General features: G+C 44.7%; 1 protein-coding gene across 28 annotated transcripts in view; it reads left to right on the forward strand.

The window, feature by feature from the left end:
- The window catches only part of LOC147618507 (uncharacterized), a 161,372-nt gene extending 136,580 nt beyond the window's left edge, over positions 1-24,792 (forward strand). For 15 of the 28 annotated variants that reach the window (XM_086774938.1, XM_086774939.1, XM_086774937.1 and 12 more), the window contains 7 exons: positions 3,133-3,211; positions 16,859-17,080; positions 21,252-21,478; positions 21,583-21,833; positions 22,058-22,208; positions 24,114-24,259; positions 24,395-24,792. In XM_086774938.1, the coding sequence (XP_086631064.1) occupies positions 3,133-3,211; positions 16,859-17,080; positions 21,252-21,478; positions 21,583-21,833; positions 22,058-22,208; positions 24,114-24,259; positions 24,395-24,439 (1,121 nt within the window). In that variant the 3' untranslated portion in view covers positions 24,440-24,792. Of the gene's footprint in view, positions 1-3,132; positions 3,212-16,858; positions 17,081-21,251; positions 21,479-21,582; positions 21,834-22,057; positions 22,209-24,113; positions 24,260-24,394 lie in introns of those variants that run through there. The other 13 variants (XM_086774947.1, XM_086774955.1, XM_086774957.1 and 10 more) reach the window with 9 other exon arrangements.
- The last annotated feature ends 433 nt before the right edge of the window (positions 24,793-25,225 follow it).

A 25,225-nucleotide genomic window follows, 5' to 3' on the forward strand; every position in this document is an offset into this window, starting at 1 on the left:
AAACCTGCGTGCGCAACACTGCCCCACAAAACAGTTGGTATGATGATGAGTGTCGTGAGACACTGGCACAACTACATCGTGAGATTGCCATTGGGACTCTCACACATAGACAGGCCAGGATGATCTTTCGGCGCCTTGTGGGAAGGAAGAAACGAGCCTACCTGGCTAAGTTAGAGGAGGAGATCTACCAACTCTTCTTGGAGATGGACAGCAAGAGGGCATGGAAGATGTTTCAGGACAGACAGCCTGGTACTCCGAGTACTCCACCTGAGGCATGGCATGCTTATGCTAGAGAGCTATACGATGCACCAGGACAGCCCTCCACCCCCCCTCCACTAGGAGCTAGACCGGCTAGCAACACCTTTTTTACTATGCGGACATTGAGGTACTTGAGGATATGCAGTGCGGGATATATGCTTTGTATGAGTCTGTGATAGGTAGAGTCGGAGCTCCAGGCGGACTATCCGATATGGTGACCAGCACAATAGGGGTGAAGCAGAGATGCCCGTTATCACCAGCAATTCGGCATCCTCTGTGTAAGGCATGATGCCTTCCTCTTCATCGAGGCTGGTTGCTGTGAGCGCACTATGGGAGTGATTTTGCCACCATGCATTCCTTGATCCGTTCTTCCTACTAGCTTCATCTCATGTGGCCCATTAGCCTCGGGGATCCACAATCTATTGGATACCCAATCTTGCAACACACCCACATGGCATAGCCACGGGTGGCCAATTAACAGGGAGTATGCTCCTTGAACCTCTGGAAGGCAGATGACCACAAAGTCAGGAACAAATTGATCACCATCCATCTTCACTGGTTCTCCGTCTACTAGACCCAGAGGAGTGAGCTGAACACAGGCATCAAGTTGATGCCACTCCTGTGCCGTTTATGATTGCACCGGAAAGTGACGTGCCATTGATGTAGGCAGGGGCTCTTGGTAGTTTGTGAGAGTGGCAGTGAATGGGACTATCCCCATGCAAGTGCCCCTAGTCACCTACCACTTATTAGAGGAGCTGGTGGACTTTGTCCTCCCATTGAGTGAGGAGTGCTGCAAGTTGTTAACAGACCTCGGCGCTCCAGTGAAGGAGATTATGAAGGGGCACACCCAGTCGGCAGCCTTGAAGAAGGGAGTGGATTGAGGGTGTTGATGACTTTGGGATAGGTGCCGGTGCTGGTGGTGAGCTGGGATGTATAGCAGTCTCCTGTGGTGGTGGTCTGAAGATCCTTGTATGCTTGTAGAAATGCATGCTCCACAATATTGATGACTTTGGGACAGGTGACGGTGCTGATGGTGAGCCGGGATGTATAGCAATCTGCCATGGTGTAGTCTGAAGATCCTGGTATGCTTGTAGAAATGCATGGCAGCCTTGAAGAAGGGAGTGTGTTGATGACTTTGGGACAGGTGATGGTGCTTATGGTGAGCCGGGATGTTTAGCAATCTCCTGTGTGGTGTAGTCTGAAGATCCTCACTTGAAGTGGCGCCTAGAGCCTTCTTTTGGGCACAAGTGATCACTGTGCAGGTGGGGGGTCAGTCACTGACAATTGGAGTGGGTGGTCATAGGGAGACTCCCAAGGAAGGAGGGGAAGTGATGGGGACTGGATGTGGTGACAAGGGGTGTGCTCCTTCTGCCACTGAGACAAGGTGTGTCGTTGGAAAAGTGATGTCTGTGGATGGAAAAGTAGAAGTTTTGGCCCTCTGTGTGGTGTAGTCCCGAGTACAGTGATCCTTGGAGCTTGGGCAGTAGCGGCAAGGTGGTGCTTCTTAAGCAAGGGGCATTTGCTTTGGTAGTAGTGACCATATTCACCACATCTGTAGCTGAGGACAAGCCGTGTGCGGGGTGGGGGCATACGAGGTGGGCAGACAACACACTTGAAGGAAAGAGACACACAATACAGAAACAATCAAGAATAAGAACAATTGCATTCTGTAAACTGATTCCTCCCTTGGCAATCCCAAGTTTGCTCATTTATACAAGTGGCCCAACCACGGTGAGTACGTGCACCACTTGGCCTATAGAGTGCCCACCATTGAACGTGGGTGTGATTGTGGTGCAACCTACCATGATTGTGAATATTAGGGACGTGCCAATCACTTGCTAATGGTTTGCAAGTGGCGGTCCTCCAAGGTAAGAGACAGACCTAGTAAATGCCGTGGACCGCACGTAGCTGTGAAGAGGTTGGTGGTAGGTAGGTACTTCCATCAATGATTCAGTAGCTTGTGGTGCCACTTGTAAGTTGTCATGCGGCTGGCAGTTGTCAGCTGGATGGCCAGCACTTGTTTGCTAGACACTGGTCGGCTGGACACCGGGCAATTGGACAAGCTACAATTGCAAGGTCTATTGTCGTGGTAGGGTTGACACGGGGCAGTCTACACCTTAAGCTTGGGGGAGGTTCTCGACATAAACTTTGTCTAGGAGGTGAGCCACTAGCCGCAATCTATTGCGGCGGTCATGGTTGGCAGACCTCAAGGGGCTTGTATTAATTCTAGGTGGCTTGTTGGCTTGGGCATTGACCTCAAATTCTTCTTTGGATTGGTGAAATAAAGGTTGGCTTCCTTAATTTTCATGCACCTACATTGACCCAAGAAATTGTTCTTTTTCATCAACAGATTAGCCAGCATATTCGCTTGTAGACTACTAGAGGCGACTTTAACATGGTTGACAAACCCATATACAATAAAACAAGAGAGGGACGTTCCGATCCTTGAAAGAGGGTTCTTGGGAGGGATTCTTTGTTACTTGTAGCGGCGAGAGACTCTCACTATCTCATTATATGTTTCAGGACGTCTTCACCCATGTTCTAAGTCTTAAAGAAATTTCACATGCTGAGTTTTTATAAAATGCCAAAAATAAGGGTTAACATACCTTATAGGCTCCACCTTGACATCAATTCAATTGGGTGTGTGCACCCAATTGGAAAAAGGTATCATTCGTGGTTCATATACACATGAAATCAATATAAAATATATCTTTATATGAAATATATAAAATATACATATATACATATAAAGAAATATAAAACATTTACAGAAGAAATATGTACCCACTTGGAAAAAGATACACATCGGCTGTTCATAATTTATATTATTTTTGAGTCTTGTGTCAAGTAGTTGCTCGTATGTTGGCTATGCAGATGTATATGAAGTTCCAAAGTTCACGAGCTATCCATATATACTTTTGTGTTTTGAAGGAGTTCCATACATGATTGGAAGGTAATGGCATGATTAAATGGTGGGATTTATTATTAATAGTTTTTTAAAAAATTGAAGGAAGCTGCGAGAAGGTGTGTACTACTTATGCACACCCGGCGTGATTTTGTAGTTTTTTATGCCTTTTAGGCACACTTTGGGATCTCAAATAGATGGAAATTTAGAGTTGATCTCTAATATCCGATATATAAAATAGAGTTAGTGTCCATAAATAAAAGTCCATACATGCGATCAATAAGCTTTACCCCAAGACAATTCCTCCCATGTGGATCCCCGAGCTCGAGTGACTGGCGTTTATATTGCTGCCGCTACATTCCTTTAGAGCCTCAATCATGTTGAACCCCCCAACAACCCCCCAAGCGGTCCCTACTCTCGTTCCATTAGGGGTGTGATGTTGAGTCCGCCAGGTAGGTATCCTGATCCTATTCCGGGTTATCCTCTACCACTAGGGATCAGGGGATAAATGCTCACCATGGTTTCCCTTTGAAGTGTTATATTGTATTTGGTGTAGGGGCCGTGCAGCTCCACTTGTGAGGGTCTACCACTCCTGCCCCTCAGGTGTGCGTGGGACCTGCCGACGGTCTCTGCTATCCGGGGTGGAACCGAGAAAGAGGTTCTCTTTGTATATATGTGTTTTTGTTTTTTCTTTTTTTCAACTCTGCCTCGAGCATTGTGCCATAAAGTTTGGCCAATGTATGACCAATCATGATAGTCCTCTAGTTGCTGGGGTCTAGCATGTCTCCCACTTTGTGGAGAGGCACGATGGTGTGCATAGTCCACTCAGCTGGTAGGCCCTCCACTAGTGCCCTATTAAAGAGGTGAGCAGCAAAGGGTCCCAGTGTGTCAGTTGCATAAATAAGATGCTCACTCTGTATACCTGTGTGGTCAGCCGATCTCCCATGCTGTAACTGGCGGACAGATTTTTGTGGCTGTGGTATGGGCGGATGCTGAGGGATATGGTAGAGGCTCTTTGCATATGTGTGCCATGTGTGTGGATCCTCAATCGGGGTACGAGGGTGAGGCTCTCTCATCCTGCGCCATGCAGTGGCTGCATCTCTGCTCATGAGTAGGTGGTATATATCCCAGTACTGTGCCTTCTCATATGCACGCCTCTTACGGCGTGTGAGGATCCTCATCTGTCGGCTCGCCTGTCTCTATGTAATGGTCCCCAATGCTCTCTGGGCACGGAGGTGTCTATATAGCTCTTTGCACTCATCATCATACCACCGATTCTGGGGCATGCTCCCATATCTATCTGTGTGTGCATTGTGTGTATGATGGGGGAAGCTGCGGGTGGCGGCCATATGTAGTAGAGATGACAGCTAGGTGGTGAGAGAGAGAGTAGCACATGCAACACAACCCTATTGCATATGTTGAACCATCCTTGAGACTGTCTCTTAAGCTTCTGCACATCTTGGGCATGTTAGGCTAACATAGACAACCGATCTCCACAATTTGGTGGCGAGATTACCAAAAGTAGAGGAAGGAGGATATCTGTGTCTTGTTGTACGAATGCGAGAACCTCCTCCAAAAAGCCTTCTCAATGTCAAGTGTGACACCATAAGCCTCCTAATGAGGTCTAAGAGTAGAGACGCTTTGAATGCGTTCCAAGAGAAGATGTCTGGTGTTTTGCATAGCATAAGTAAAGAAACTATAGCAGGGTTGGTTGCCCAGCACAATAAAGTGGTGGTTCTCCTTTGGACAATATGTCGAGAGTCTTCAATGCTCACAATGCAACGCACACATGAGTAGACAGATTAGAATGGAGCATAACACAATGACAAGATTGACAATAATGACTAGAATACTAGAACACTTGTATTACTCCAAGACACCGCTACATGCCCTTCAATGTACCATGTGCACCCAGACACAGGCTAAAATAGTCGAGTGACTACAACACTCGAGGTATGAAGGATGTCCCAAGGATGAGCAGAGGCGCCATTTAAATGATTCCTGCAAGATGTGGTGCAGTCAGTGGCATCTCTTATCTATGGTAGACGCCAATGTAGTGACAGACCTTCGGTAGAATCTCCTATCTCTGGTAGATGCCCGTTGGAGTGTCAGTGTGGTGCCTTCGATGCCGGTGCGTGCACCTCCCATGTATCTGTTTGTGGTGCGCTTCTGTGTCTAGATAGCCCACCCACTGCTTCGTGATGGTTCCTGTAGTATTGGGGCAATCTACTATGGCAGTGTGACGGTGACCGAGTGTGACACCCTGAGATGGTCCGGCCCGACCAGTACGGTGTGGGCACCCTTTGTGTGGCTACCAGTTGCCCACCATTAGAGTGCTCACCATCCATAATGAGGAAGACAAAAAAAACTGTGAACTTAATAGATCATGAAAGATGATGGGTACAATGATAAAATAGTGACATCATGAAAAGATGGTATATACAATGGTAATAATAAGAAACTAAAGATCTGAAGGACTAAACATCATGAATAGGAATCATAAACAATGAATAAAAAGATTACCTTAATGCAAGAGAAGATAGCCTTATGCCCACAAAGGATCCACCAAGTATATTGCCAACAAATGGTAACTTGGACTAAGCAATTACAAAGGCTTCTCTCATCACTTCACAATGAGTGTAGAGATCTCTTTATATAGGATTCCTAGAGGTAAGCGCTTAAGCTCTCTAGGATGTTTCCACCTTCCCGTGATTGTCTCACTAGACTCACCATAAGGTGACTCCACAATCAGGGGTGCTACCTACTATGCCTACACTGGTTAACCATGGTAATTGGAGACCTTATAACTTTAGAACTTCTATCCCTAAGGTGCACATAACATTTATCCACTAAGGACTAATACTAATGGATGCTAGATCACTAAAATCTCAACACCCTCTCTTGATCTACATCCATACCACGCAGGGTGTGTAGTCAAGAGGGTTATAATGAATGTCACACAGACTCCAAGAAATGTAAGTAGCTCAACGCTTTAGAAAAGTGTATCAGTGGGCACATTGGCCTCATGATGACTGTTCCCAGGTTGCTTGTCTTCTTTCTTCTTGTTCTCCTCATCCTGCTTCTTCTTGAAACACACTTTGGCTTCATGTTCCTTCTTCTTGCAGTAATAGCAAGTCCTGAGAAACTTCTTCTTCTTCTTCTCATTCATGATGAGAGCCAATTCCTCTTGTACCTATGATGTGGACTCCTTGGAAGTCTTCTTGGCTTCCATATTGGTTTTTTCAAGGATCAAGGATGAGGCAACTTATGCGAGGGTCATGTTGGTTTGGTTGGCTAGAGCAAACACACATTGCTCATGGACATCAGGCATACCGGCAAGTAAGATAAAGATTGCTTCCTCTTCATCAATGGTAACCCCAGCTCCACTGAGCTGATCTATTAAACTCATCCCACTTCTTCTTGAAACGCACTTTTACTTCATGTCTCTCCTTATTGCATTAATAGCAAGTCCTGAGAAACTTCTTCTTCTCATCCATGATGAGAGCCAATTCCACTTGTACCTATGATGTGGACTCCTTGGAAGTCTTCTTGGCTTCCATCTTGGTTTCTTCAAGGATCAAGGATGAGGCAACTTATGCCAGGGTTATGTTGGTTTGGTTGGCTAGAGCAGACACACATTGCTCATAGACATCAGGCATACTCGCAAGTAAGATAAAGACTACTTCCTCTTCACCAATGGTAACCCCAGCTCCATTGAGCTGATCTATTAAACTCCTGACATTCTTCACATGGTTAGCCATTGTCTCCTTGTCATCCATTTGAAGCTTGTATAGTTTCTTTCGAAGAAACATCCTTGTTGCTGCATTGACCTGGCCAAATATGGATCTGAGACAAGTCCATGCTTCATGAGAGCTCTTGGAGGAGCTCACTTGATGAATCTAGTTATCTGCTAACCCACAGATGATAAATGATAATGCCTTTGAGTCATTGCTCGTCCACTTAGTGATACTATCAGGATCCTTGGAAGGCTTTCTCTCTATGCCATTGACTATGGCCCAGAGTTCCCGATCTACTAATCTCATTTGCATCTTGATACTCCATGTATGGTATATTGAACCATGAAACTTCTCAGAATTCTCTAAGAAGTGTCCATAGTGATGACTTGATGAACTAGACATAATGCAACACTATATCATCACACATAGTGATAAGTGAGATCCTTTATCAGTATAACAGGATCCTTGTATAATGGTATGATCTGTCACACAGAGAGGTTCAACAAATAGAGACTCTATCCAAGTTCACACAAAATGATAACCACACTACGAAGTCAGAATTTACCTTCCCCAAATAGATGCATTTGAGTACACATAAGTTCTTAGAATTTAAGGTATGTGCGAGATGGTAGTAGTGGGGTAGTGTCTTTGCCTTTTTAATTTTATGAGAAACTTTGGGTGCCTTGCGTTGTGCCTTGGTTGGAGTGTGAATGAACCTAGGCATGATTTTACTCTCTTCACTCAGAATGATGTGGTGTGCTCTTTATAGACTGAGAGCATGTTACAAAATGATGTTGTCACAAAGACATACACTCTTAATGTGATGTGCAAGTTGGATGTGAATATACCAAGGATAATCACAACAAATGTGCTTGAACCTTAGACCATATAAACATTCAATCACCAAGATAAATTTTAAAAAATTGAACTTTTCCTCCTAAAATGGAGGAGGAAAGTAGGGACCTAAGTGGAGGCCAATTTCTCTACTAATTGTGCGCTGATTTAGTGGGACAGGTTGGCCATTAGCTGCGCTAGAGGAAGGTACTAGAGATTACGCTGATTACCACATGATTTGTGGGTTATTATTGCTCTAATTAGCACCTGGTTATCTGTAGAAGGCACAACAGACCGCGTTTGCATAGAATGCTCCAATATGCGAACATAGCTAGTGTTTCTGGTTAGATCTTTTGTTGAGCCAAGTCGCCACAGTCAGGATTACAAAAGCCCTAAGGAATTCTGCCGAATGCGTTGTAGATTGGAGCCATAGAAAGCCTCCAAAAGTAACTTTCTTCTCTGCTCAATAGAGGCTTGAACCATCTTTCAGGTTCTAGGCGACAGGTGACAGAACCATTCTGCAGATGTTGGGTTGCACCGAGTTCCCCTAAGCTGGGCTATAAAAGCCACTCCAAAGGTCTTGGAGAAGATGCCCACAAAGATGCAATGGAAGCCTCCGACAGGGTGAACTTTTACACTATATTCACTCAGAAAAAAAAAAAAAACCAATAAATGATACCTTAACATTCAATGTTGTACTCAATTGGACTTGATGTTGATCTTGAGCTTCAAAACAGAACTTCAAGTGTTGACGATGGCCTTGAAAGAAGTCTCCAACTTTAGCTTGCTTGGTTGCTCCTTTTAGGGCAACACAAGGACAAAGAGGTGAGCAAAGGCCTTCGACAAACCTTGGATCGCCTTTACACTAGTGAGGAGGATCGCCGCACAATCAAGGACCAATTGCAGATTTATAGAGAGAAGCGGGGGGCTTTTGGTTTGGCAGATGCACAGGCAGACCGCTTCAAGATAGGGTCTGCACTTTGGTGGGAGGATTATGGTGCGGAAACTCCAAAGTTGCAGGAATTTGCTGCGCGCGTACTCTCGCAGGCTTGCAATAGCAGTTGCCTAGAGCAACTTTGGTCAGTTTATAGCCACATTGCCTCTAAGAAGAGGAACCGCCTTGGTGTACAGCGTGCAAATGATTTGGTATTTGTTAGTGCCAACTTGCGAATGCTTTGCAAGGGCTTGACAAAGAAGGCAGATCCTTTCATCGAATGGGAGCAGGCACAGCAGGACCCACATCTCTCTGATCAGCAGAGGGCCGAGATTTTAGAGGAGCTTGAGGTTGTGCCCGAGGCATTGTCCCCCCCACCTCCCCCTCCCCCTCCACTTGAGGACCAGCCTATGGAGGACTTCACTGAGGAGGTCACGATTGATCTTCACCCTTTTCAGCCTCTTGCCTAGTCTCTTGAGTCTAGAGTCTCGAGTCTCGACTCTTGCCCCACTTTTTTGCTAGCAATCTTGTATCTTGGCACTTAGTCATTTTGCCTTGAGTGGACACCCTCCTTGGGCCTTTCATTATGCCATTTGGCATTTTTGTTTAGATTGTACACTCACTTTTGTTTATCACGCCATCGGCGCCCCATTATAGTTTTTTGCTAATACGACTATGCATTTCTCCTCTTTTTGTTGCAATTTTGTCCTTAATGTCTTGGTTTCTAAGTGTAAAACAAGTGTGTTAAAAAAAATTGCAAAAAAACAATCGTTTTCAGATTGCCGTTTTTTTCACCGTCCCCAGGACGGCCTTTTGCCCCGTCCCCGTCCCGTTCCCCGTCCCATGTTTCTATGATTTGAAGCATTTAATCAAGCTCACACTTTTAGTAGGTATAGTCACATCCATTGTTGCGAGCACTATTATCATCTTAGTGAGTATTATTACCTTTGTGAACATCCTTATGTGGTGCATAGGCATTCTCCTCATACTTGTGTGAATGGCATACATGAGATTGAGAGAGGAAAGAGCTTTGTATCATTCTCTTATTTCAGTACAAGAGAGTGAGAGTAGAGAAACTTTGTGACAACCTCTATGTGACAGAAGGCTATGTGAATGATACAAAGCTCTTCCCTCTCTCAATCTCATGTATGCCTTCCAAGGATCCTGGCAGGTTTACTAAGTGGACGAGCAACGACTCAAAGGCATTATCATTTATCCTATGTGGGTTAGCAGATAACCAGATTCATTGAGTGATCTCCTCCAAAAGATCTCATGAAGCATTGGACTCGTCTCAGATCCATATTTGGCCAAGTCAATGCAGCAACAAGGATGTTCCTTCGAAAGAAACTATACAGGCTTGAAATGGATGACAAGGAGCAGGGGCTAACCATGTGAACAATGTTAGGAGTTTAATAGATCAGCTCAAGGGAGTTGGGATTACCATTGATGAAGTGGAAGCAGTCTTTATCTTACCTGCCAGTATGCCTAATGTGTATGAGCAATGTGTGTCTGCTTTCGCCAACCAAACGAACATGAGCCTAGCATAAGTTGCCTCATCCTTGATCCTTGAAGACCACATCACAGATACAAGTGGAATTGGCTCTCATCATGGATGAGAAGAAGTTACTCAGGCCTTGCTATTATTGCAAGAAGAAGGAACATGAAGCCAAAGTGTGTTTCAAGAAGAAGCCGGATGAGGAGAACAAGAAGAAAGAAGACAAGCAACCTGGGAGCAATCATCATGAGGCTAATGTGGCCACTGATACACTTTTCTAAAGCTTTGAGCTACTTACATTTCATAGAGTCTGTGTGACAGTCATTGTAACCCTCTTGATGGTATGAATGTAGATCAAGAGAGGGTGTTGAGGTTTTAGTGCTCTAGCATCCTTTAGTATTAGTCCTTAGTGGATAAATGTTATGTGCACCTTAGGGATAGAAGTTCTAAGGTCATAAGGTCTCCAATTACCATGGTTAACCAGTGTAAGCATGGTAGGTAGCACCCCTGATTGTGGAGTCAAGTGAGACAATCAAGGGAAGGTGGAGACATCCTAGGGAGCTTAAGCGCTTACCTCTAGGAGTCCTATATAAAGAGGTCTCTACACTCATTGTGAAGTCATGAGAGGAGCCTTTGTAATTGCTTAGTCCACGTTACTATTTGTTGGCAATATACTTGGTGGATTCTTTGTGGGCATAAGGCTATCTTCTCTTGCATTAAGGTAATCTTTTTACTCATTGTTTATGATTCCTATTCATGATGTTTAGTCCTTCATTTGCTTAGTGCATCTATTCACTCATCACAATAGCATTGTGTATGTGTATGGATGAGATTGTTTATGCTTCATAATCTAAGTACTTAACCATCATTAGCATTGCATTCTCCTCCTATTTTCTAATTGATGAAGCTTTAAAGTAATCTGAAGAAGTGGGTGGATATTCACCTGTGGGCCACCACTGGCATAGTAGCAGATGTGGAAGGCGACACTTGTACCATGAAGCCAGGTCCTGATGGAATGGTGGTCGGAGTGGTCGTTGCAGGTACGGTTGTAGAAGGATGCACCTAGGTGGTCGGGGCCGCTTGTGTAGGGCGTGGACGCTCCACAACGGTGTAAAAACTTGGTCATGGAATGGTGGTACGGAACAAGAGTGCTTGGAGATGAATGGAAAGCACTTGTAGAGCGGGGAGTCAGGAATCGGAAGCGAAGCGAGTATTACATAGCAAGGGGGCGAGGAAGATACAGAGCAAGTGGGCCAAGATTTAAAAAAAGTATGTGGCGGGAAAGCGAGTATGAAGCTTGGCTAGGGGATTATGGAAAGTAGCATGGGGGACCATGGCGATGATAAAACGGGTGAGTATGACTAGGTTGGGTTCTCTTGGGGGGTGGTGGGGGCAAGCAGGGTGCCTGGCTAGGGTGGCTGAGTAGAGGAGGCGAGCATGAGAAATCAGGGGAGGCGAGTATGAAAAAAGTGGCTTGGTTCGGTGAGTATGAAAGTTTCCATGTGGAGGGAGTTGACAAGTATGAAAAATGGCCATGGAGAAAGACAGGCATGAGCTCGGGACAGTGGCGTTTAGCGTGAAGCTAGCAAGTGGACGTGCCGAGCGTGAAGAGAAGATGGCGAGCTGTAGGTGGCGGGGCGAGTAGTAGAATCTAAGGGGGCAAGTAGGAGGTGCAAAGGGGCAATTGAAAGTATGAAAGGGGGTCATGTATGAGATGGCGGGGAGGCAAGTAGGAGACGACTGCCAAAAGGGGGTAACTATCCAATGATCTACCTACGGAAGGTGGTCTATGGTGGTTTCCCAAAACGCCACCTTCTCACCTCTCACATTAGGTGCATGAATATTCAAGATGCACAATTTCTAACCTTGGTGCATGACCATACTCCACTGCGCTCTAGCAGAAATGATAACACCATATGCAATAACATGAGACATGAGTGACGCTGCAACAGAACTGCATTCACCTCTTGTGGTCCCATCTGCCAAGGACCAATTAATTAGTGAATCTCGAATGAATCTTTACCAGTTTTACGAGTTGGTGCCTATCCAATTTGTGTTCCTGTAACAAGAGTAAATCCATAGTTCCACCAATAATAGGAGGATGGAGCTGGTCCTTCATGAGGCGCTTCTACTGTGAGTGGGAAGCCCTCCAAGGCCCTACACATTCTATGAGACAATCCTCCTGGTATAGATGTGGTTTTTTTTTCCAGGAAAGAGACTTCTATTAGGTATGAAAAAACATACAACAATCACGGCTATAACTAGAATAGAATAGCATCACTGAGATGCATCATGATGCCATGAGAGACCTGTGGGACTAGAGGAAAAGAAAATGCCATGGTCCCACTCCCGCATAAATTCAACACGCTTTGCCTGTGCAGAAAGAGAGGACCCATGAATACGAGCCCAAGTAGCCATGAGAGTATGGATGATATAACCCCATATAGTACTAATGCACTGAGACCCAAAAGTTTGGACACCCTCAATAGCCTCCGTGCATCTAGCTCTCGAGATCTGCCATGCTGTAATGCTAGCAACAATCTCCCAATTGGTGTCAATCCTCTGTCTTGGGGGTGTATAATCAAAGTGAGGGACATCTTGCAATAAACCATGCTGGGCAATACCTCTACGAATAAAAATAGCAGAGTTTGTACCATTGCCCTCATAGAAAAGTTGCGGGCCAAACTGGGAGAGCCAAGCAACTGCCCCCCAAGACACACATGGCGCGGCTACTAAATCTGCCCATAAGTTGGGCTATAGAACCCCAAATATACTGTGCAGTGTTGCATCCCCATAAACAATGTTGTATAGTCTCAGAATCTTCCGCACATCTTGGGTAGGTAGGTGAAAACCGATCTCCACTGATTGGTGGGGAGACCACCATATAAAAATAACCAAAAGAAATGAGAGATCTGGCTCCTTTTGTACGAATGCCGAAGCCTATGCCAATATCTGCGTTGTATCACTGGAGAGATATCATAGCTCCCAATGAGGCTTGAGAATAGGGATTCTATGTATCTGTCGAGTGAAGAGAAGCTTGGCGTTCCAGACCGTGAAACAAGGGAAGGCTTTTCAATGGATCGAAGGCATCAATCCACTACCACTCTCGTGGATCCCACTGAAGATATCGGATAGGACTGCCACCATATAGGCACAAACACCAAGAGCCGTGAGTCACTATCTGAGGAGAAGGATGAATGAACCAATGCTTCCCCGAACGCCCAACAATCGTCACTGGACTAAGCCTAGTATCTGGGATGATCCCCTCTATGCTACATCTCCTCAATCTCCCTCCAAGCATGATCGAATAGATGATGCAATTTGTAGCATCTTGGCTTGGGAGAGCAATGACCTGCAAAGGTATGCCTGTCCTCGAAAAGAATCCCAACCAACTCTAATTGATAGACTCCATGAATGGTCCCAGAGAGCCACTCATGCGGAATAGCTGCATCAATATGATCAATACATATGCGAGAGCCCCTTAGATGCTGAATGGATGCAGCTCTCCGATCCACCGGAAGACTCTTAAAGGTCTTCTATGCGAGAACTGTGTATGCACATCTCTCCCATCCTGACCACTGCATGTAACGAGATGCACCATGTGGCTAACCGGCCTCATCCCTGATGAACTCGTTCCACGTAATAGGTTGTCGGTCATCCTCACGCAAAGAGCTAGGAAGCCTTTGTCGTAAAAATGGTCCCATGCTTTGACAATGGTTGCAATAAGAGGAGAAGATGGTGTCCTGATATCAACCTCTGTGAACAAAAACCGTGTGCTGGCCAGCCAATCACTCCCAACACGAGGTGTTTATCCAAAAATCTGAGACAAGAAAAAGTCCTTCCAAGGCTCAGTGCCTGGTAGGAAACCTTTGACCACAAGTTTACAGAGCAACACTCTGCACTGAACATGCGGATCAATAATATTCAACTCCCCCTCTCGTCTGGGCTGAATAATTGTGAGCCCAGATACCTTGGCACGAGTGTCTGTGGTGCCATCCAAACCCGACCAAAAGAAATTGCAGATCAATCTCCGCACAATGCATGCTTGAGAGAAGCACCAACAAGAGGTAATAAACCAAGCTGAGGCAAGCAATACTTGATCAGCCACCAAAGCTCTAGAGGCTAAATCTAATCTCTTTGAGCTCCAATGAAGAAGCTTTTTCCGGATGCTCATAAGTATAGTACCAAACTGCGGTGCAGGAGAAATACCAACCCCAACCTGGCATCCCAAATATCTAGCAGTGCATCCTCTACTGATCCAAGTAAACCCAAGCTCTGCACCCCAAGCAACACTCAGTGAGTCACTAATCCAAAAGCCAACAGATTTGTGCCAATTAAAGAGTGCCCCTACTGCCAAACAAAACTCTTCCATTGCTACCCAGAAGGAACATAAGCATATGTGTGAGGCCTCCAAGAACATGGCCGTGTCATCAGCTAACTCAGAGTCAACCAAATCCTCTTGACTACGAAGAGGCAACCTCAATCTAGAAATACCAGCAGTGGAGCAGAGGAAGATGCTCATGGCCTCTACAACTATTATATATAATAATGGGGCTAAAGGGAAACCTTGCCTACTAAGCAAAGAGATCACCTCTATCACGACAAGTGAGCACACTACTGTGGGCATCACGATACATGCATGAAACTCCCTTGATCCATCTCTAAGAGAAACCCATATGGCTAAGAGTACCCTCAAGGAAGTCCCAGTCCACTCTATCATAGGCCTTCTAAAATTCCAAGAGCAGAATGGCTAAGGGCTGATTACTCGCTTTGGCCCATTCCACGGCCTCCCAAAACGAGAAGATGTTATCAAAGATGCTCCTTCCGTGTAAGAATCCATTCTGAGTATCATGAATGACATCTTGCAAAATTGGTTGCAATCTAATGCTCACTACATTAGCAAGAATCTTATATGCAGTCTCGAGTAAGGTGATAGGTCTCCAATGGCCAATCAATGTCTTATCTCCACTCTTAGGGATAAGATAGATAAGTCCCTCAGTGAGAGAAGAAGGCATAGAACCTGTGTCCCACATCTCTTGGAGAGCCCATGTGATCTCAGCTCCAATGTCATCCCAAAAAATAATGAAAAAAGCAGGGGAGAGGGCATCCTCCCCTAGATACTTACCATGAGGCGGGGGCAAGGAAGGAGGCGACAGAGGTTCAGCAGCGCGAGCTCACTCCCTTCAGGCGTTTCATTCGATGTGTAGAGAAGATATTTTTGGATGCTTGCTTGATATATATGTGGTCTTGACCCCGGACCTAAGCAAACACTTCGCTGGTGTTTGTGCTTGCCTCTCATAATGTTGAAGGAGGGGGTAATGATTCTGCACAATCTCTGCATACGTGCACAATACATGAGTGCCTTACAAGGCATCCTGATTAGATACATCATGCTGTACATCCTGCAAAGCCTCATTAGAGGGCGATGTGTCTTGTTGTGCATTTACATGATCCCCCATGCCATGGACACCCTACTATCCAACCCCAACAAGGAAGACAGTCATTCTGGCCTGTTGTATCGTCCTTCTGTGAAGATGACTCAGAAGCCTCATATCTCTAACGCAATACATCATCATTCTGCAATACATTGTGTGTGGGTGATGCATGATTCTGTGTCCCAGCGTTCTCACCATGAGCGTGGCCAGGAGAGATGACTTGCTACTCCTGGTGGAACACTGGCTGAGACGGAGCCTCAAATGGTGTCCCTTAGAAGCCCATTCGCACTGTTTCCTATGTAGTATGACCCATAGCTTTAATAGGGCAATCCCAGGCAAAGTGCCCCTAGTGGTGACAAACCCGGCAGTGGTCAGGTCTACCTGCAATCTCCAACACAAAGTCCTCAATAAGGTCATTGTCACTCGCGAGCAAGCACATACCCATCGGGACAGTGTCTACTGAGGCAGTGACCACCTAGGCGGTAGAGGTGGGCACGGCAGGCATAAGGGGCACCTCTAGGACCAGCCCAAAAACTTACCCAATGGCCTCCAGCATTGGTGTGGAACACCTGGGAATCTGAGGGAAAGAGGAAAGCGGTTCCAGTTTTCTTCAACAGAGTCGAAATAGCTGGTGTAGCGTAGGAAGAACATCTTCCTCAGGGCCAACGGGAATGGGCTTTAAGTATTTCTGAGACTACTTCCTCAGTATCAACAAAGTCCACTTGGAAGAAACATCAGGGAAGGCAAGAAGGAAAGGGCAGGTAGCGGGGCAAGCAGCAGGGGAGGAGAGAGAGAAGCACGGAAGGCAAGAAGGAAACGGCAGGCAGCAGGGGAAGCGAATGCAGAGGACAGGTGGGAAAAGAGGAGGATGGGCAGCATGAGCAGCAGTGGAAAGGGCAATGCAGGCAGCAGGGAAGCGTGAGCAGCTGGGGCAGCAGTGAAGAGAAGCAGGGGCAGCAGAGGCTGGGGCAGCAAAGTGGCAGAGAGGGCAGCAGGAGAGGAGAGGGGCGGGCAGAAAAGGCCGCAGGTGCACGCAGCGCTCAGGTACAGGAGCTTTTGATGGCAGGTACCGTTTCTAATCAACAAGTAACTGCATTAAATGTTCAAGGGAAGGCCTTTACATGGAAATAGTCCCAAGTAAAAAAATGGGAATATCTCTCATTGCTTCTCTGCAAATCCATTAACTGGCTTGATCTTTGTGCATGATCCTCCTCTGGACTCCATGAATACCTAAGTTCAAAATTTGACTTCACTTTACAGCTCCTTGCAAGCAATTGAATTAAGCTACTCAGATCCATCGGCAATTGTCATGGTGGAGCTAAAAGTACAACATGGATATTTATATCCTTCAGCTCAAATGTCACAAAATTGGGAAGATGTAAAAGGAGGCAAATCAAAGTTTGATGGAGGCAATTACACACTCAGCTTCTCTGGAGTCGTGAACTCAGTTAACAAAGCATTACGAGCTTTTGTGTACCAAGGGTAACCTTTAGAACTGTCTGTTCCCAAGTTAAATAGAATGTTGAGAGAAATGTCGTGGAACTGTACCTCATTACCATATAATTTATTGCTACAAACTAATGAAGATGGAAGAACATCATTCTCGTATTCTTAACTACCCTTTGGAATGAATGTGACTTGCTTTGCCCTTCGGTTTATTGCAAAATGACAAAGTGTGGAGCTTTAGAAATCCTTAAAAACAAGAGGGACTTGCTTTCGTTTTTTGCAAAATGACATAAAGTGTGAACCTTTGGAACTCCTTAAAAACAAGAGGGACTCAACACCAGAAATGCTGAAGCAAGTTGAACTGTTGGAGCTCCCTTCGTGTGCGCATGTGCCCTCCATCGCCATCGCCCTCTGCCTCCTTGCCTCTGCGCACTACCCCGGCCCCCTTTTCGTGTGTGCAGCGGACAGCAGCTCAGGGACCTTTTGTAGGTGAGCCTGGAAAGATCATTGATATTCATCCTTTGGGGCGTGTATGCTACCAGGTTGAGTTTGATCTTGTGCTCTCTCCTCACAAATGCCTCCCTATCCTCATAGGTGCTGGATGCGTGTGAGCAGGTTTGGTTACATACGAGAGAGGTGAAAAAACAGCAGTATGCATAAACAAAACAGCAAGCAAGAAGGGGCATGCTCATCTTCGACCTCATCTTCTCTACCTACCGACTTGCTCGTCACGAGGCATGCTCTGATGTTATTTATCGCATGCTCACTTTTTATAGATGGTACTACCCATCCTCTTATGCTTCACATGAGAGAGGATATGGATGTTGCTTGGTATGGTTTTGTGATGCGCATGCAGGCTGTCATTCAGGATTGTGGTAGATGGTATATGGGAGAAACTAGGATGTGGGTGGCTCATGCAAAATCAGCCCTGCAAGAATACAGTGAAATTAGCCAATTGCAACCTTTGACAGTTAATGAGGACCAGAATATGGCACAGGCCAAATATTGTCTTGACTAAATTGATGCTTGCAAGTTGAACAAGTGGCAAACTCGAGCTCAACAAAGCCGCTTTTGGACAAAGGCTGTTCTTTCAAATCATCTTTTAAAAATCTGCACACATCCATACAAAAACACTCTATTGCAAGAGTGAAACTATCTGATGGAACTTGGACATGTAATAAAGCACAACTTGCCGATATTTGTCATCACTATTTTGCAGACATGTTTGCTAGCCCCCTTATGAGGAAGTATTCATGCATGTCAAGAACTCTTGTAGTATGTTCAGCCTATAGTCACACCACATGAGGCAGCTAGTATGGATGCATCTTTTATTGAGGAAGAACTAGATGATGCTCTCAAAAATCTAGGTAAATGAAAGTCCCCACGATGGGATGGGCTTACAGTGTTCTTTCACACATTTTGGGATGTTCTAAAACAGCCCATCCTCCTCTTAATGGTTAATTATTGGTCGTCTATTAGACAGTTGCCATATTCGTGCAAAGAAGGCTTACTTAAATTGCTGCCCCAAAAAACAGCTTTGTGAAGGTTTACCGGATGGGCGTCCCATCTCTCTCATGCTTCTGGTGTACAAGCTTGTGACTAGTGGGAGTTCATAGCACAAGGCTTGACTCTTGAGACCCATACATTATACATAGTTATTGTGATTGATCATGAGACCCATACATTATACATAGTTATTGTGATTGATCATGAGACTTGACTCTTGAGTACTCCAGAAAAATATATCCAGATTCCACAAGCAACTAGTGAAACTTCAAACAAGACAAAGAGAGATGCAATGCGCAGAAGCTACAAAGATAAAATGCGCATGAACAAATCCCAAATGTCAAATGACAAAAAACTAAAAGATGGAGTACAACATATCAAATGTCAAGATTAGCAACTAAATCATCATCAACTGCTCTAGAAGAGCTTCCAATCTCATCATTATGGTCCATGTCCATATGCACTACATCATTATTTGAATCTGAAGAAGGGTGGGCATCAACGAAACCCTCTGCCTATGGACTATAGAGCTGACTAAGTAGTCACAAATTTGCAGACATAAACCAAATCACCAGTTCTTTGTGTAGCAAGGCAGTTCCGCTTCTTTGAGGCAATGTGGCTAAATAAATACACTCCACGATTGCTCAATAGGAGAGGAACTAGCTCCTTGGCTCAAATTACGAATGGCAAGATGCTGAAGCTCAGGATTCCCTGCTCCATAATCCTCCCACACCATAAAGCAGCATCCACACTGCATTTGTCTCTCTTTGCATCTGCTGAACCAAATCTTCCTTGCTTGCTTCTTTAAATTGATAATTGATCTTTGATAGACCTCCTTTGGGAAGAATTTGGCACCAATTTTCCCAATACTTTCTCCCAGCCATCTACGACCTCCTCATCAGTCTCTTGGTTGCACCCTTGAAACTCTGGATCTAGTGCAAAACTAGCTGCATGCAAGGGTGAATGATAGTTATCCCATCGAGTTTGGGAAAGTGCTCTCAACTCCTCTTTACCTTCCCTCCGCCTCTCTAATGTGCTCTATCATCTTGTCCATGCCCTCATAAACCTTGCCAATGCAAGGTTGCTTGTTGTCCGCAATCCTTCACATGTGAATGATGGGCTTCACAACGACATTAAGATGGCCCACATCAGCCCAAAATGCATTAGTCAAAACGGTTGTTGCCGTTTCTGGAACGGCCGTTTCATGTGACAGTTGGGAATGCAACGGCCGCTAATATTGTGTTAAGGTATCTTTGAGGTACCAAAGGTACCTAATATACTAGGTAAGGTACTAAAGTACCTTCAAACAGCACTTTCTCCAAGATAACAAAAAAAAAATGTTCCTTGTGCACTTTCTCTATGTTCCAATGTTCCTTGTGCATAGGAAACACCGTTCCGCCGTTCCAGACCACCGGGAACGGCGTTTCCTATTACTATACCTGGAATGCGTGTGGAAAACAAAAGCGAATAGAAAAGCCCTTTGTCTGATGAAGCAAGAATTGGTTTGCTTGCCTAAAGATGCATGGTGGACTTAATATTCTCAATATCCATTATCATGTCCTCATGAGGAAGGTGATGCTTCTACCTGATCTTTGGCACAAAGCAAGCCATGGGCTCACATGTTGGGCAATATGTGTGTCTCCATGTGTACAGAAGCATATGGACTTTGGGTCACCCATTATGATGATATAGTTTTTGGACACTTCAATGGAAAATTCATGGGTTCTCCTTATGCTAATGCTCCGTTCAAGATTGGTCTCCTACATTGGTGGGGTTGGCCCGGAGAGCATTCATTGGAGTAGGGTGTTTGAAGTGCCTCTTGCATTATCCCTGCCAAGGCCGGCCTATAACCTTTCCGTCCTTGGACTGCGCCACATATAGGATGTTATTGATGAGCATGGTATGGTTTTTTTGTTCCCTCAAGCAGTCAAATATTGTCATTTGGGATTGCATCATAGGTCGATTTGAAGGGTCATTATGGAGATGATGCAACCATTGCAACCAGTGCATGTGCTTCAAGAAGAAGGCCGACTCAAAGACTGGCTTTTTGACAGGCAGCTCCCTAGATATATACCCCTTCCTTTTTAGCTCACAGTTTCTAGGGTGTACAAGCTCTTTTTGCCCCCGCCCTTGGGTTCATGAGCATGCGAATCATCTATGGACGATGTCTAAATCCTTGCCTTGGTGGAAAACGGCATTGGGATGGATATGTATTATGGAGGAGCAAATTGCCCTTGAAGCAACGATTGTCTCTATGGAGGTGTATTATGGGTGTTTTTCTGGTGGGGATTCTTTTGGCACATAGACACATTAATCCAGCCTCATGTAGGAGATGATGTCACCTCTGGATTGGACGAGATTCTGGGCACTATAGACTATCTACCATGTCCGGAATCAGCTGTTTTTTTCTTTTGTTCATGTTGACCCTTTTTCCTTCTTCCATAGATCACTTCACCAATCTCTTAGAGATTCTTTTGATCTTGGAGAGCTCTCTTTTCTGCAGTTCGAGGTGTTTTCCCACTGTTTCTGATTTGAGTTTTAGCTGTCTCACTATGAATGTAACATTACTTTTATTAATGAGGCAGTGGTTTCACTTTTAAAAAATGTGTGTGTGTGTGCGTGTGTGTGTGTGTGTGTGTGTGTGTGAGAGAGAGAGAGAGAGAGAGAGAGAGAGGGGAATGAGAAGGCATGTGACATGCAGAATAAATTATTACAATGGAGATGATATTCTAATCTGCTCAGTAGTGGACCAAAAAGGAGCTGGTGATATCCGAACGGTGAATATAACAATCAAAGCGGTTAATAATCCTCCTTATGTTATTGGTCCCCAGTACTTTTATGTCAATCCCATTGAAGTATCTCAAAGACTGGTGGAGATCAAACTAAACAATATATCCGTGGGGGATTTTGATCAATATGATAAAAGAGGTAACCCAAAAAGTTTTCAATCTTTTTAGCTTTGCCATTTATAGTGGAAAGGTCATTATCACATTGGAAAGGATTTCACCTAACAAAATCTTTAAATTTTGTAGATGACAACGAAGTGCTAGAGGCTGAGATTACTCTTGAAGTCAATTCAGGCACACTTGCAGTCGTTCTGTCAAGCTTACCAGCAGTAACAGCTGCGAGTAGGCAAGGCTCCAATGAATGGAAACATCTCGACAAGATAGTAGATGTGAACAGCACAGTTGAAATGAACGGACAAGGAATCAAGTTTCATGCTTCCATACCCGATGCCAACTCTGCTCTTCGGACACTTACGTATAGTATAGGTCCTGTGAAGGTATTGTAATTCAATGCTCCCACAAGAAAGTGATTTCTTCCATTGAAGTAGCAATGGGTTTATTACCAGTCTAGTATCTTCTTTTTGTGAGTTTTCTTGTAGGCTAATGTGCCAAGGTTGAACCTGGGACCTGGAGTTTAGCAGGCCCAGCGGCAAAACCACTCAGGCTAAAGGCCATTGGCACCGGTCTAGAATCTTAACATGTGCATGTTTCTTCCTTTCAGGAAAGGAACTTTCGAGATACACTTCAGATTACAGTTAATGACCAAGGCAACTATGGCTGCTATGGGAACTGTTCAAGTGATTTAAGTGTTCCTTTGTTTGCCACGGCGAAGATTTTCATTGTGCCTTCTGAATTGAAGTACAGGAAACCAGGTAAGTGCTGTGAGTTGAAATCTTCAGTGTGTGTGCATACTTTCCCACAAACAGAAAAAGAATGTTTTGCATTCTATAGTATAGTTCAAAACTACTTGAAAGAATTAAGGGAGGGCCTTCACATTGTTTTTAGCACATAACCAAGGACGGCTATCTTTGACTAAATGTGGTCATTTCACATGCCATATTGTTTGAATCTCCCCTGGTTTGTAGGAAACTGGATCTCACCTTGCACCAAGCTTTTTGACCATTGCTACATAGAGAGTTGCTTTGTCAACTGCAATTAGAATCTAACTCATGCCTAACTCTGGACCCTCACGACTGCAAAGTGTTCATATCACATATTTCAAAGACAGCACAGTACACACCAGGGCTAGAGTTGCTTGGGAAACGATTATCCTACCCACACAAGAGGGGGGATTGAACATCATAGATCCAGAGGTACAGTGTAAGGTGTTACTTTGTAAGATGATTGTCAGAGGATTTCTTCCTGTCACTGAGCCATGGAAGGACTTTCTCAAAGAGCAGGTTACAAGGTGTACTCTCGTTAGGGGAGGTGACTGGATATGCAGTCTATGCTGTATCTTCTCGGAGGCACTGCACCATCCCCCATCCTCCCCTTTGGTTAGATCCCTAAAACGGGCTTGGGATTGCATGAGGACGTTGTTGATTCGCATACCTCTGCAGTCAGCTGAGGAGGCTAACAGACAGCCCATTATGTAGAGTGACTTGATCTTGGATGAGTATGGTAGACCTCTTAGGGCAGCTATGCATATTCAGTGGGATGGCTGGGAAACTCTCTGTTATATTGGAAGAGGTTTAAAGCCTCATGGAGGATTAGAGAGGGGTACTTATGTAGCATCTAAGGGGCACTAGTCAGAGGATTGTGCAGATTGATAAAGTGAATTATTTTACTAGAATTAATTCAAACGTCAGATTCCTGGACTTCTTAATGGCTCAAATTATCTAGGGATGTTTCCACAAACAACACATCTAGGACTTATGTTGGCGATTCGCTTGTGTGCTTTTTGATGTTAACTTGCTTGGGCAGTTTCTCTACTGTGTGTGTAGAATACATGAGCTGAAAGTGCAATGCAACAGAGAAGTACTTAAATAACAGGGCTTAAAGCTTATAGCTTAGAGTTTAGGACACAAGGAAAAAAGGATAGACTCAGCATAAACGGAATGAGTTTGGAATGAGCCAAAATCAGGTAGCAGCTGTAGCTCTATGGTGAGGGCAGCTCGAAAGTCTCGGGTGGGTACTAGACAAGAGGGATGGCTAAGAGTGCTTTACTTCCATTGGGTAGCAGTTTTTTAAAACATTGCTAAATATCATTGATGTCTCTGATTTCTTAATTTTATGTGATATAAAAATGTTTTATCCGAAGGAATGAAAGCTCCTTAATTTGCTCTTCATTCAGTAAGATTGAGAGGCTGCCTTAATCCTCCATCCTGGAAAACCAAGCAGGCCAGCTCACTACACGATTCAGTGGGCAGCTCAACACAGGAGGTCTCTGCATCTGAGTAAGCATGGGGAGCTGGTGCCGCCGACCAGGTCCTGAATCCCATCAGCCTGCTTCTCTCCCCACCTCACCAACACCCCCCCCCCCCCTCCTTCCCCTCTCCTTCTCCCCCTTTTCAAAAGGACCAGGCCCAGGGAATGAAGGTGATTAGGGATCCCCAAGGCTATTTATATGCCAATCACTTGTGGGATAAACCCAGCATCCCCAACCACACAAGCGACACCCCGCAAGCGCAAGATTTGAACCTCCAATGCTCCACAAGGATAACCTTAGAAGGGCTGAAAATGCCATTCTTTGACAGCGAGTTGGGATTAGATATTAAGGAAAGAATTTTGGGAAGAGGAGATGTCTGTGTACTAATAACAGAAACCTTGTGGTGCAGATGTAGCCAAGATTTCTTTGGTTACAACCTTCACAGTGGTTGGTGCTCTTATGGGTGCTGTCTTTGGCTGGATTTGGTACAAGTGGTCAAGGAGGATCCACATAAAAGTGGAAGAGTTGGAGGAACCAAAAGCTACCAAGCAGATAGTAAGCCAATGCTATGTTGTTTTGAGTTGCTATAATTCACTCTTCTTTCCATGCCTGCATGCTTATGAAATATGAAAATCTCTTAGCACACCAGGCAATCTAACTTTTTCTACTGTCTGGACATTGCAACTTCAGTTTTACGATCCCTTGTGGATACCAGAGCAGGAGGAATCAGATTGACCCTCACCTTCTATGATTGAGCAGATATCATATTGACAGAGCCGACACAAAACTGCACGTGTGGTATAGATGAGATTATTTCAAGTTGGTCGAATTTTTTTTGTTTAGTTTTCTAAAATAAGGGAGCTTGCATGGCACTCGACCAGTAATTTTGGATATTGTGAAGGATGAAAATGTTCTCTTTAATCATGTTCTTGAAGGTTTCCTGCAGTTGCACTCCAGGCTAAGGAGGATGAAACTCCATGAGAGAGAGAGAAATGAAATGAAATGTTATATTAACGCCTTCAAAAGGCCAAAGTGACCTATGAGACCTATGAAATGTTATATTAACGCCTTCAAAAGGCCAAAGTGACCTATGAGACCAAAGTTACAACCAGAGAGAGAGAGAGAGAGAGAGAGAGAGAGAAATGAAATGATATATTAACGTCTCTAAGAGGCCATAATGGCCTATGAGACCAAAACTAAGAGTACATCTGAAGTTGGTGTCTCATCAAAGAGAACAACTAAATGAGACTAAAAAGTACAATAAACTGATTGTCCTACAGCTATAAGAACACAACTATAAGACTTTGAGATGATACTGAGTAGAAAATACTGGAAAATACTAAAAAATGTATATCAAGTAGATCCATGTATGCTGATCAGTTGAAGTGTTGCCCTCTCCTTAGATCAAGTATCTCCGCCATGGGGCTGTCTAGAATGGAAAGGTCGTAGAAGCGAGGTAGGCGCCTCCGATGCCGAGCAATAATGGCTCTGATCTGGCGATGGTGAGGATGTCGTGGTCGG

This window comes from Cibotium barometz, chromosome 35 (assembly GCF_041138505.1).
Source record: "Cibotium barometz isolate CiBa-2024 chromosome 35, ASM4113850v1, whole genome shotgun sequence".
In the NCBI taxonomy this organism is placed as follows: domain Eukaryota; kingdom Viridiplantae; phylum Streptophyta; class Polypodiopsida; order Cyatheales; family Cibotiaceae; genus Cibotium; species Cibotium barometz.